This window comes from Myotis brandtii, unplaced genomic scaffold (genome assembly GCF_000412655.1).
Source record: "Myotis brandtii unplaced genomic scaffold, ASM41265v1 scaffold13, whole genome shotgun sequence".
Lineage (NCBI taxonomy): Eukaryota > Metazoa > Chordata > Mammalia > Chiroptera > Vespertilionidae > Myotis > Myotis brandtii.
Window position 1 is genome coordinate 411956 of NW_005354595.1, and position 12787 is coordinate 424742.

At 36.6% G+C, this 12787-nt stretch overlaps 1 protein-coding gene across 8 annotated transcripts in view; it reads left to right on the plus strand.

Moving 5' to 3' along the window:
• PTBP3 (polypyrimidine tract binding protein 3) overlaps nucleotides 1–9828 on the plus strand; it is a 76908-nt gene extending 67080 nt beyond the window's left edge. For all 8 annotated transcript variants that reach the window (XM_005859750.2, XM_005859748.2, XM_014534383.1 and 5 more), the window contains 4 exons: nucleotides 1976–2068; nucleotides 2834–3050; nucleotides 7383–7460; nucleotides 7611–9828. In XM_005859750.2, the coding sequence (XP_005859812.1) occupies nucleotides 1976–2068; nucleotides 2834–3050; nucleotides 7383–7460; nucleotides 7611–7743 (521 nt within the window). In that variant the 3' untranslated portion in view covers nucleotides 7744–9828. The remainder of the gene's footprint in view (nucleotides 1–1975; nucleotides 2069–2833; nucleotides 3051–7382; nucleotides 7461–7610) is intronic.
• Nucleotides 9829–12787: the final 2959 nt, after the last annotated feature.

The following is a 12787-nucleotide window of genomic DNA, read 5'->3' on the forward strand; positions in this document are numbered from 1 at the left end:
CTCTTGTTAAATTAGTTGATCTTGAAACTATTGCATGAGAATATTTTTAACAAATGGAGTTAAAACTCACTTCCATTTAGAAGAATTTTTAATACAATAAAAAATTGTTGTAAATTTTTTGAGTGGATAATAGGTGTTTTAAGCTGTGTTTTTGGGGTGTCATTTATAGGTACACAGCAATACGGAATTGTGCAGTCATTATTATCAAAGCCCAGTTTTAGAACATTTTGATCATCCCACGGAGATCTTCCATGCTCATTTGCAGTAAAAGTTTTTATTGATGACACATTTCTGTTTTCAGTAATGAAATCATGTATTAATGATACATTTTTATATCTCTTTAATAGTCCAAGCACATTTCTTTCTAAAAGTAGTTAATTTCTCACTCATTTAAAAAAATATCACCCTCAGCTTGAAGAACAAATTGTGTGTGGGGGATTGTTTTTAAAAAAGTAATAGCTATTTCAGCCACTTGTCATTTCTGAAAAGAACAGAAAATTGGAATAATCTTTTTGTTTTAAACTTTAAAAGTACCACTCATCTCTAAGTTCAGTTGCTCTTAGGTGCTTGCCCACAAGATAATCAGCACTCCTTTGTGTGCCTTGATAATTTCCATAGTCGTTTTCATCACATTACAAAGTATGGTAATGATGCAACTACTTAAGGGTCTTATTTTGGTAACATTGGTGATACCTATTAGCACATAAACTGCAGTATATTTTAATATGCTGAATGACAAAAAGGAGACAATGTCCTTTATATTACAGAAACTTCTGCCTATAATTTTATATATATGTTAAAAATTAGTAAAATGTAGTGTTTCATATTGGTTTTATATATAAACAAACCTGTGTTTAAAAAAGTTTATTTTCCTTCCACACCCCAATGAATCATTTTGCCTGTTCTTTGGGATGTAGGACCCAGTATGGGGAACACCAGTGTAGAAAACTTGGATGTAAAAGATCAATTAGGAGGCTGTTGTGATGATAGCTTTGATGGTAATGAGGATGGAAGGAAGTAGGCAAATGTGAGAGATATTTAGACCATAAAACCAATCAGTGCTGGTGATGGATTGAATGTAAGAATTTAAGAAAAGGCCTGGCCGGCGTGGTACAGTGGTTGAGCATCGACCTATAAACCGGGAGACCACGGTTCAATTCCTGGTCAGGTCACAGGCCCGGGTTGTGGGCTTGATCCCCAGTGTGGGGCATGCAAGAGGCAGCCAATCAATGATTCTCTCTCATCATTGATGTTTCTATCTCTCTCCCTCTCCCTTCCTCTCTGAAATCAATAAAAATATATTTTAAAAAAAGAATTTAAGAAAAGGAAATCAAAAGCTGAATCCCAAGTGTCTGACTAGAGTAAGTATTTAGATGATGGTAATAACTATGAACAGAGTTTGTGAACACTGAAGTAGGAAGAGGAAAGGGGAGATCCGGAACATAGAAGGGATACAAATTTGGGAGCATGTGTATGAAATAGCTCAGGGAATATATACAGGGTCGGGCAAAAGTAGGTTTATAGTTGTTCATATGAAAAATAATACAATAATCCTATATAATAAAAGGCTAATGTGCAAATTGTCCCCTCAACTGGGAGTTTGGCCAGGGAGTGGGGCCGGCCCACCAACTGCCCGCAGCCCCTCCTCCTGACCTGCCCTGCCCCCGATTGGCCCCCCTCACCCTGATCAGGGGCTGGCCGACCAGCCAACCTCCCTTGTGCCCTCCCCCCGGCCAGCCTGACCCGATGGGCCCCCATCAGGGCAGGCCAGCCAGGCCCCACCTGTGCATGAATTCGTGCACTGGGCCTCTAGTTAATAAATAATAATACAATCATAAACTGTGTTTCATGTACTCACAATTGTGAACCTACTTTTGCCCCACCCTGTATAATAAGGGGGAAAAAAACTTCTTTAAATGTATTTGTAAATACTACATAGATATTAAAAATTGTTTTGTTTTGTCTTTTTATTTAGGAGTATATGGTGATGTACATCGAGTGAAGATTATGTTTAATAAGAAAGAAAATGCTTTGGTTCAGATGGCAGATGCAAATCAAGCTCAGCTAGGTACTGATGATTAATAGTAATAACAGTGGTGACCTCCCCCTTTTTATGTGTATTTTTCTATAAAATGAGCAAACTTACAGCTAGTAGGAATATACTTTACCAAAAAGTATTTCTTTGTGGTAGTATCTTCATTATTTGTATCTGCTTATGTTTTATAAAGATTAAAAATATTTATTACTCTTTGAAGTTCGTTTTCTACTTGTTGCTATTTAGAAATTTGACTCTAGGGTTTTTCTGTAAGTTTAAACTATTAAACATCACTTGCTTTGTTTAATTTTATTATATTTTATTATTTATTTGTTTTTATTCCAAATTAAGTTTTCTAGAACGGTTGCATGGCATAAAAGTTTGGGCAAACTTCGTAATGATGGCACACGACAGTGTCATTCTATGGCCTCTCTGTTCATTGTTATAGTGGCTATTTAAAATGTTACTACTTGGAACTTTTATAAAAAATACTTTGCTTGAGATTAAACTAATTTATTCAGTAACCGTTTCCTGAACACTTGTTATGTTCCAGGCACTCTGGAACTTCCTAGGAAGAGAGTTGTTTTTTGTTTGACTGCTTTTCTTTTGTTATTGTAAAATAAATTATCTAACACATTTCTATATGTAAGAGTTTTAAAATTTAAAACCATTTTAACCCACAAACTGACAATATAATTTTAAATGACTAAATAAAAAGATTTTATGATAATTTAGACAAATTTTATAGAGGCTCTATCTTAATACCCAAACTTTCCTTATTTTCTTCCTATGCATCAGCAATGAACCATCTGAATGGTCAGAGACTTTATGGAAAAGTGCTCCGTGCTACACTGTCCAAACATCAGGCAGTTCAACTTCCTCGAGAGGGACAAGAAGACCAAGGTCTGACTAAGGATTTTAGTAATAGTCCTTTGCATCGCTTTAAAAAGCCTGGCTCTAAAAACTTCCAGAATATTTTTCCACCGTCAGCCACTCTGCATCTTTCCAACATCCCGTATGTACCTAATTAGTTATTATCCTACTGTTGGTTAATAATTAATATAATGATTATTATAAACAATATGTTTTAGGGGAGGTAAAAACTCTGAAATTAGCCCTAGCTGGTTTGGCTCAGTAGATAGAGCGTCGGCCTGGGGACTGAAGGGTATCAGGTTCAGTTCCAGTCATGGGCACATGCCCAGGTTGCGGACTCAGTCCCCAGTGGGGGGGTGTGCAGGAGGCAGCCGATCAATGATTCTCTCATCATTGATGTTTCTCTCTCTCTCTCTCTTTCTCTCTTTCTCTCTCTCTTCCCCTTCCTCTCTGAAATCAATAAAAATATATTTTAAAAAAAACCAACTCAAATTATTCTAATGCAGCAATTGTCCTACTGACTAATTCCTTGTGAGAAGATTAATTTATTATTATGGCTTAAGAAGGTTATATCTTCAGTCGTACACTGCAAAAGTAAGGATAGCAGTATTTTAAAAAATTTCTTACAAGTAGAAAATTAGCAACTAGTTACCTTTCAGTTATAAAAGGGCATAAAAATAAGTTTATGCAGAAATATTCCATTGGCACTTATTTGTTCATTCCTTTGCATAGATATAAAGACTTCAGTAATCAACATAGCAAAGTCAAATAATTTATGGTTTTTTGTTGTTTTTTTTAATCCTTCCATGGGTATGTTTAGAGACAGGGAAGAGAGACAGACAGACAGACAGAAAGTCAGAGAGACATTGATCAGTTGCTCTAGTACGTGTACTGAGGGGTTAGAACGCAAAACTTAGGTATGTGCCTTGACTGGGAATTGAATCCCAACCAACTGAACCTCCCAACCAGGGCAAATAATTTATGTATTTAAGAATTTGAAGAATTTTTAATTTTTTTATCTATAAGCTGCAAAGCCATATATAATGATTAATTTTAACTAATATGTTAATTATTATTTTTGTGTGTGATCACTCTATTAACTGGCGTTGTAGCAGACTTGTTCTTTTTAAAAATATATGTATATATTTTTATTGATTTCAGAGTGGAAGGGAGAGAGAGAGAGAGAGAGAGAAACATCAATGATGAGAGAGAATCATTGATCTGCTGCCTCCTGCATGCCTCCTAGTGGGGATCGACCTGCAACCCAGGCATGTGTCCCTGACCAGAATCAAACCGGAACACTTCAGTCCACAGGCCGACACTCTATCCACTAAGCCAAACCAGCTAGAGCCAGACTTGTTCTTTAGTTGTCTTCTAAGTCTGGGATTAATAGACTACCCATGGTCCAAAACCATCTGTTTTGGTATGGCCCATGAGCTAAGACTGACTTTTATATTTTCAAATTGGGGGGGGTGGGGGGTGGGGGGGGGCAAAAGGGAAATAATTTGTGATTTGAGAAAATTATATAAAATTTAAATTTCACATTCCATAAATAACGTTTCATGGAGCACAACCACACTTGCTCATTTATATACTATCTATGGCTGCTTTTGAGCTATAACATCAGAGGTGGAGTGTTGCAACAGAGACTGTATGGTCATCAAAACCTAAGGTATTTACTATGTGGCCCTGTATAGAAAACATCTGAGCCCGGCCTTGGTGGCTCAGTGGTTGAGCATTGACCTTTGAACCAGGAGATGATGGTTTGATTCCTGGTCAGGGCACATGTCCGGGTTGCCAACTCGATCTCCAGTGTGGGGGACGTGCAGGAGGCAGCCAGCCAATCAATGATTCTCTCTCATCATTGATGTTTCTCTCTCCCTCTCCCTTGTGCTCTGAAATCATATCCTGATTTAAAAAACAACAAAAAACCCTGTTTTGTTTGTTTGTTTTAATGGTAGCAACTCCTGTTCTAATTCTTGAATTCCTTGACCAACAAAGATGGCAGTTTTGTATAATTTAATCAAATACATGAAGGGGGATAAGCTTTGGAAAGAGAGAGGTAAAAGCTGTGGGAAATGGTTGTATGTGTGCATGTGTGTGGAAATTTAAAGACTCAGGGAATGAAGAATGGTGAGATTTTGGATTGTTACTAAGAATGAGAAAAGGAGATGAATAAGAACAGAAAATAATTACTCAAAATAGTACTGAATACTCAGGCTCCAAGCTAGTCTCCAGTTAGCCTAGTGAGAGAAACCTTGAATCTGAATTGGGCAGGGCTCTAACCTTAGGCCCGCTTGGAAACTAGAGGAGCCACTTAAGAAAAAAAAAAAAACTAGATTTGTGGATCTAGAAATTTAGCAGCTCATCACTATAAAGTCTGTAGAGTGGCAACATATTTAGATACTGAGGCAGGCTCCTGTCGTTACCTTTCCCGTTACCTTCAAGCTGGTCTCAAGTAACTACTGTAATAAAAGTTATGTGAATGTAGTCTCTCTTACTAAGTCAAGAACTTTCACCTTTTACCTTAAAAGAAGCACTTTATGGCTTCTCTTTGGCATATCTGAATTGCCAGCATCACTGCTTTTGCACTTTGGGGCCATTAATAAGTAAAACAAGGGTGACTTGAACACAAGCACTGTAATACTGTGATCGGCTATCTGAACACCAAGAGGGGTACTAGTGACTAACAGGCATGTACCGTATACTGTTTGGAAACACTGGACAAAGGGACGATTCATGTCTGAGGCACAGTGGAGCAGGATGGCAGATTTCATCACACCACTCAGAATGGCACCCAATTTAAAACTTATGAATTGTTTATTTCTGGAATTTTCCATTTAATGTTTTTAAACTGCTGGTAGCTGAAACTGTGGGTAAGGGGCGGGGGGGCTACTGTATTCTACTTTTTGTCTCTATCAATTTATCCGTAATAACCTTTGAGATAAGGTCATGAGTTTCATTTTATCAATGAAACTGAGAGGCTCAGGTTAAGTAACTTACTTCAAGTGATATACCAAGTGAATGAGAAATAGAATGGGAAGACAGACCTGTCTCCCTGCAGAGCCAGTTATTTTTCTGCTATACCGGCCTTGCTGGCAGTTGTGAAGTGAGTCTACTTTTAGTCAGTTGACTCTGGAGCGATAGGCCACTCACTGTATTAGTCATCTGCTTCATAACAGATCACCCCAAAACGGAACACAGTAATTAACGTTCATTATCTCATACTGTAGCTGTGAGTCAAGAATCCAGAAGTTGCTTAGCTGGATTGTTTTGGCTGAGAGTCTATCATAAGGTTGCATCTGAAGATTGAACTGGGGCTAGAGGACTGACTTCCAAAGTGGCTCATTCATGTGCCTAGTTATTGACAGGAGACCCTCAGTTGCTTGTCACAAGGACCTCTCCATGTGGCTGCTTTAGTGTCCTCATGAAATAGCAGCTGGTTTCCTCCAAAGCTAATGATTCAACAGAAGGTGAGGTGGGAACTGCAGTTACATGTGTAATTTCTATAGTACCTTTAAAGGTTACAGAGGGCATCCCTATTCAGTGTGGCAAGGGTATATTTGAGGGCGTGAATTCCAGGAAGCAAGAGTAATTGGGGGCCATCCTGGAGCCTGGCTATTAACACATATTCATTATTATCCTGAAAGCAGTTTAAAATGTAGAACGCTGGCCAGCTGGAGTGACTCGGTTGAGTGTTGTCTGGTGCACTGAAAGGTTGCCAGTTCGATTTCCAGCCAGGGCACCTCTGGGGTGCAGGTTTGATCCCCATTTGGCAACCCATCTCTCTCTCTCTCTCTCTCTCTCTCTCTCTCTCTCTCTCTCTCCTCCTCCTCCTCCTCCGCCCCCTCCTAAGCATGTCCTTGGGTGTGAATTAAAAAAACAAAACTAAAGTGCAGAACTCTGGACTACAGTGGACTACAGTCAATAAGTTAGAACTAGCTTTGGAAGTACTAGAGTTAATTACTGAAGTCTGTGGTGTAAGTACTAATTCCTTTGAAAGAATAAATACAGGGGTGGGCAAAAGTAGGTTTATAGTTGTAATACAAATAAATAATACAATAGTTAATAAATAATAAAACAAGAATAAACTTTCTATCCCTTTGTACGCCATAAGCGTCTGTAGACACAAGGATGGTTTCCATTTTGAACGCGTGGCAGTTAACTGGCTAGTACTCACAACTGTAAACCTACGTTCGCCCACCCCTGTATAGAAAGATATTCTTGGTATTCATGTACCTGTCCACATTGTTTGCAAAAGATTTAAGACAAAATTCTGTTTTTTTGAGGACATGTATATGGTATGTGTCAACCTCGAACATCTTCAGGACAGTTCCAAATCATGTCTTCATTGCATGGCTTTAGTCTCTATGAAATGTGAGGTACTCTGGAGATTTAACAATTGCAAGTTAATCTTTGCTTCATTTGAGAATTAGGGCGCTAAGATACTTGGTTGACTCTGATGTTTTCACAGACCTTCCGTTACGATGGATGATCTGAAGAACCTTTTCACAGAAGCTGGATGTTCAGTGAAGGCTTTTAAATTCTTTCAGTAAGTCCTTGATTTTAAGAAACACATTAACTTTATTTAATATGGTATGCAAATTTTAGGGTCATTTCAAGAAGTCTTCTAGGGTGGGAGAGAAGGTTTATAGACAAAATTAATTCTATACCCTTTTTAAATTTCTTATCCCATTTTTAGGAAAGATCGCAAAATGGCCCTTATTCAGTTGGGATCTGTGGAAGAAGCGATCCAGGCCCTCATTGAGCTTCATAACCATGACCTTGGAGAAAATCACCACCTCAGAGTTTCCTTCTCAAAATCTACAATCTGACTTTCTGTGAATTTTTCTTCTAAGACTGGACCATAATAGCAGTTAAATGTTCAGACATAGACTGAAGCAACTCAAGACCAATTCTGCCTCTTTTACAAAAATGATTTTTTTCTGAGTTTGCTGTTTAAGTATATTCAAAAAATTAAGGAATGTTTTCCCCCCTGCCAATATGTGCTCAAAGGGGTGTTTTTCTTTTATATCTTAGTTTCTATGAAAATAATCTTCAGGAAAAAAAATTTTTTCAGTAATTCACTTCCCCATATTAAATTGGATTTCAAAAGGACAGACTCTTTTAGTTTGGGACCAGATCAGCCTTATACATTTCTAAACTCCTTTGTACTTTAAAAAATTAAATATAACAACTTTTAAAATTACTTGATATAAGTAATTTCAATTTCTTACAACCAAGTTTTTAACTTTATGATTCAGAATTTGTTCATGTATAAATTACATCAATTATTTGGCATATATTGATGGTTATACATAAACAAATTGGTTTGTGTTGGAAGCATATTTGTAAACTTCATGTTTTCTTTTAGTTTTTTTCCCCCCACTGGTAAGACACTCCTATGAATATTGCATATCTTTAATTTTTTAAGAGTATTTGGAGAAATGAAGCATCTCAGCTGTCCCAAGGAAATTAAGTGGAATCCAACCAGGATCAATTAAGGTGTCAGAAAAATCAGTAACTTTCTTTGGAAAAATCATGTTTTAAATTTAAAATGATACATATGCTGAGTAATATAATATGATCTTAGAAAACTAAAAAAAATTTTACTTATAAACTACTTTTTTATAATTGTTTTCAGAAAAAAAGTTTACAGTCTTAAGGAAAATATTCAGGTCTATCATATGGTTTGACAGATTTTTAAAAGTTATTTTTGGTAAGGTCTTCTTTTAGAAAAAAATTAATCTCAAGGGTTTTTTGTACCACTATAATCTGTAATACTTATTCAGAATTACTGTGTATTTACTTAATTTCTAATTATGTGCCTTATTATGTGCTTATGATACAATAGGTTAGAGTTTTATCTCAGTATCTTGAAAGCTATATTGTGGGCTTGGTGAGTGTTTCCCTTTTCTTTCCCTGTTTTGGTAAGGATTTTAAAGGATTTTTCATTGCTATTTTAAGTAGTTTTCAATAAGTGATCATTTTTATCCAAATTTATGGTGCTTTGGTGCAGAGATGGGGTGGGGAAGGATAAATGGTTTAGACAATAATTCACTGTACACCTGTAGGCCTCTTCACATTTGACCAATAGCAGTCATTGCTGTTATGGCATACTGATTTGGAGCTATGAAATGGAATCTCAGTTTTTGGATCTTGTCAAATCTTTATCATTCATCAGATTTTGTCTCAGGATTACTTGATTTTTCTCAGTACTCAAGCAGAACTTGCTTTTCTTTGTTAATGTAGCTTCTTTACTGAGTGCCCACATATGTGGAGTATGGCAGAGTGGGTTCCTTCTCATTCTCAGTCCCATTCCCTTTTTTGGTTGAATGTAAAAGTGCATTTTAATGTGGCTTCAGTGATTGTATAATGTAAAATTGTTTCTTTTTAATGAGAAACTTAGCTTTTGTTAATTACTCCTTCAATGCTTGATCAGATTTTTTAAAAGCGGGATTTGTCAAAAGGGACATTTTTGTCCACCACTTTTACACTTCTCAGATTCTCAGAGTGGCTCATCTCACCTTTAAGAGTAATATCTCAATCTCTTTGCTATATTCCAGCCATTTATTTGAACACAGGAAGGGTTTTACAAAAGAAATTTTACAAAAAATTGGAGACACAGGAGATATTATAGGTTGTTAAAAAGCAGAATTCACTCAACACTGAGCAATAGAAGGTAGGTAGAATTGGAAGGAGACTACTAAATTGAGACCTTTTGGGTGCATCAATTTAGCATTGGCTGAATAGATAGGTATAATCACTTATCAGATTTTTGATTTTTTTCACTTATGAGATATATTTTTAGCTAAACACTGAGTAAAGGGGAACGGGAAAATGTCTTTGAGACAGCTCCCAAAATTTACTGCCTTTTTCCCTCCATACAGGCACTATTAAAGTTTTAGTGACAGGTTAAATTGGATTCTTTCATTTGCTTTGAGTTACGAATTTTTGTGTAGTTTAAAGTCATGATTCTCATAATCAGCGTGTAAGTGTAGCAAAAGTGTAGCAGAAGGGAGATCATAAGGGTGTTGAATGTAATTTTGAAATAGAGCATGGCCTTTAAATCTGAGAGAACGTTTGAATCCTTTTCAGGGATTTGTGTATGTGTGTTTATATAAGTGTGTATAAAACTTATATACACTTATAAGTTTTATATAAGTATATATATAAAAAAATATATACACACACACACACACACATACACTCTTCTGATGTTGTACATACATATACACATTACATACCTTTAATTTATTGACAAAGAAAATCAAATTAAGATTTGGAAAAATGAGATATTCTTATTTAAAGTAGTGTGTTTGAAACCATCAATTTGTGTCTAAAATTAGCTGTAGCACATGGATGTTATCTATACTGGGCTGTTTGCTGTTTGACTTCTAGAAGTCTATAGTGTTTGTGTTGGCATAGTTTATGTAAAAAGATTTTAAAATATCAGGGTAGTGGAAAAATTAGATCTTTGTATTTTTGTTTTTGGCATGCATTTATTAGATATCTTCTAAGTCATGTTTTCACTGTTCAGCTGACATAGTATTCTATTTTTAAGCTTATTTACTTTATTTTAAGGAGTATGTCTTATCACTTTTGGAAGTGTCTTCACTTTTACACAAAGTATATATATTCAGGACTTTAAAAAAATAGCAGTACATGTTTAACAAGTAGCAATTTATGCCAAAAAGTTTTTCTTTGAGATTTAAGTAAGTTGCAGAGCAGTAAAATGTGTTTAGTGTGAAATACAAATAGAAAAATGATCCAGTAACTAAATTGTTAACTTATCAATTAAGAATATCAGCATTTTACCCAATAGCTCCTACAGAATGCCATAAATCCTTTAAGACTAAATATTGTAATCTTTTATTTGTAGTAATAATATTTCTGATTTTTTTTTTTTGTCAAAAGATGCAAATATCATCATTTTTAGAGACGTATTTCTTTCTGCTTGCCTAATTCCTTATGGGAGCAGGGCAATGCCTACAATAGTAATCTAGGTTCTGCCTCAGTTGGTTAGAAGTAACGCTAATGAATGTCTCTGTTCGGTTTCATGTAAACATTTCAAAGCTTCCCTGTCCTTTGGCAGCAAAGTTTATATATACACTAGAGGCCCGGTGCACAAATTTGTGCACCAGTAGGGTCCCTCGGCCTGGCATGAGGGATCAGGTGAAACCTGCTCTCTGACATACCCTGAGGGGTCCCAGATTGCAAGAGGGCGCAGCCAGGCCGAGGGACTCCACTGGTGCACGATCAGGGCCGGGGAGGGACGCAGAAGGACTCCAGGGCGTGTCTGGCCCATCTCATTTGGTCCCAATCGGCTGGACCCCAGCAGCAAGCTAACCTACCAGTAGGAGCGTCTGCCCCCTGGTGGTCAGTGCACATCATAGAGAGTGGTTGAGCAGCCTTAGCATATCATTAGCATATTACTCTTTGATTGGTTGAACGGCCGACCGGACAACCGGACACTTACCATATTAGGCTTTTATTATATAGGATTGAGTAAATTATCATGTAATTTCTCTTCTGTTCCCACTAAATATTTTTGGACAAAAGATAACAAGCTCAAAAGTATGTGCCCTCCACCCCCAATGAGTCACTTAAAAAACCTGAAGTTTGCCAAACTATTAGCCTATTTCTTAGAAAACTGAATGTGTACTGCTATTTTTAAAACCAAAAAGACAGCATGACTATGCGTAAAAGCATTTTTTCTTAGCCTTTCCTTTGTCTTGATCTGTTGTTATCAAGAATACTGCCAGACTTAAAATATTCTACTATTGTCCTCAAAGAAATACAATTTAGATTGCACAAAACTTTTCCTTTAAAGACAATATAACTCAGCTGTCTTTTAAAAGAGCTGTGTTGTTATCTAACTATTTGCAGTCTTTTTTCAGAGCAAATTCTAACAGTTAGTTGTGAATTGTTTAAAAAAATAGAAAATAACTAAAATATTAGTGTTAGGGGTTTTATAGAGGGAGAAAAACTAAACGGGACCAAAGTTTATGTGCCTTCTTCAGTAGTCTTAATTGACCTTTTCTTCCTATTCGAGACTAAGGTAGTATCAGTGTTCTGGTTTTCAGGAAGGATGTACTACGTAGTTTTAAAAGAATGTTATCCCGCAGACTATTCATACAAGGGAAGAATTGTAACTGTGTAAATGCAGCCTCAGTTACACTTTTGCCTTTGTTGCATAATATTTATTATATTGCATTGTGCAGGTTCAGGAACAGAACTGCTCGCTCTAGATCTTTGTGGTAGTCATCTTAGTTTCTGTAACCTGAGGCATGTGTTCCAGAGAACAGGGATATTTGTCTGGTCCAGTGACCTTGGTGATACTAGTCACAACTGAAAGCTGCTTATGGCAAGCCCGATTCAGCACTGTAAACAGATTTTTGTTCTTGTATTATTTTCAATTTTTGAATCTATGTAGTAGTTGTAATAACAGATATTTAAATAGCTATTTTTGATGTCAGATTCTGGCCTTTTCCCCCCTTCCCATTGTTACCCAGGTATTTGACAAATTCATCCCACATCCAGAAAGTACTAATTGTAAAGATCGCTGACCAAGCAAAGTTTTGCATCAAAATGTCACCTCATTGCTCTGACCAAAGACTGACTTCTGGTTGTAACTCCTTTCTATTAAGCATTGTTTCCCAAGCTCCTTTCTGAAAGAAGACCCAGCGCAGAGCGGCCTTTACTTTCTATTTCCTGATGGTGAATAGACTACTTGATATTACTTAGAGAAAATGGGAGTTTAAATGTGAGCAGAGTGGGTTAGGATGACAAGGGTTGGATGGGCATTTTCAGTACTGTACTTAAGAAAAAAAAATAGCACAGCTAAGGAGCCTATGACATTGTCTCGTGTTTTGCGTG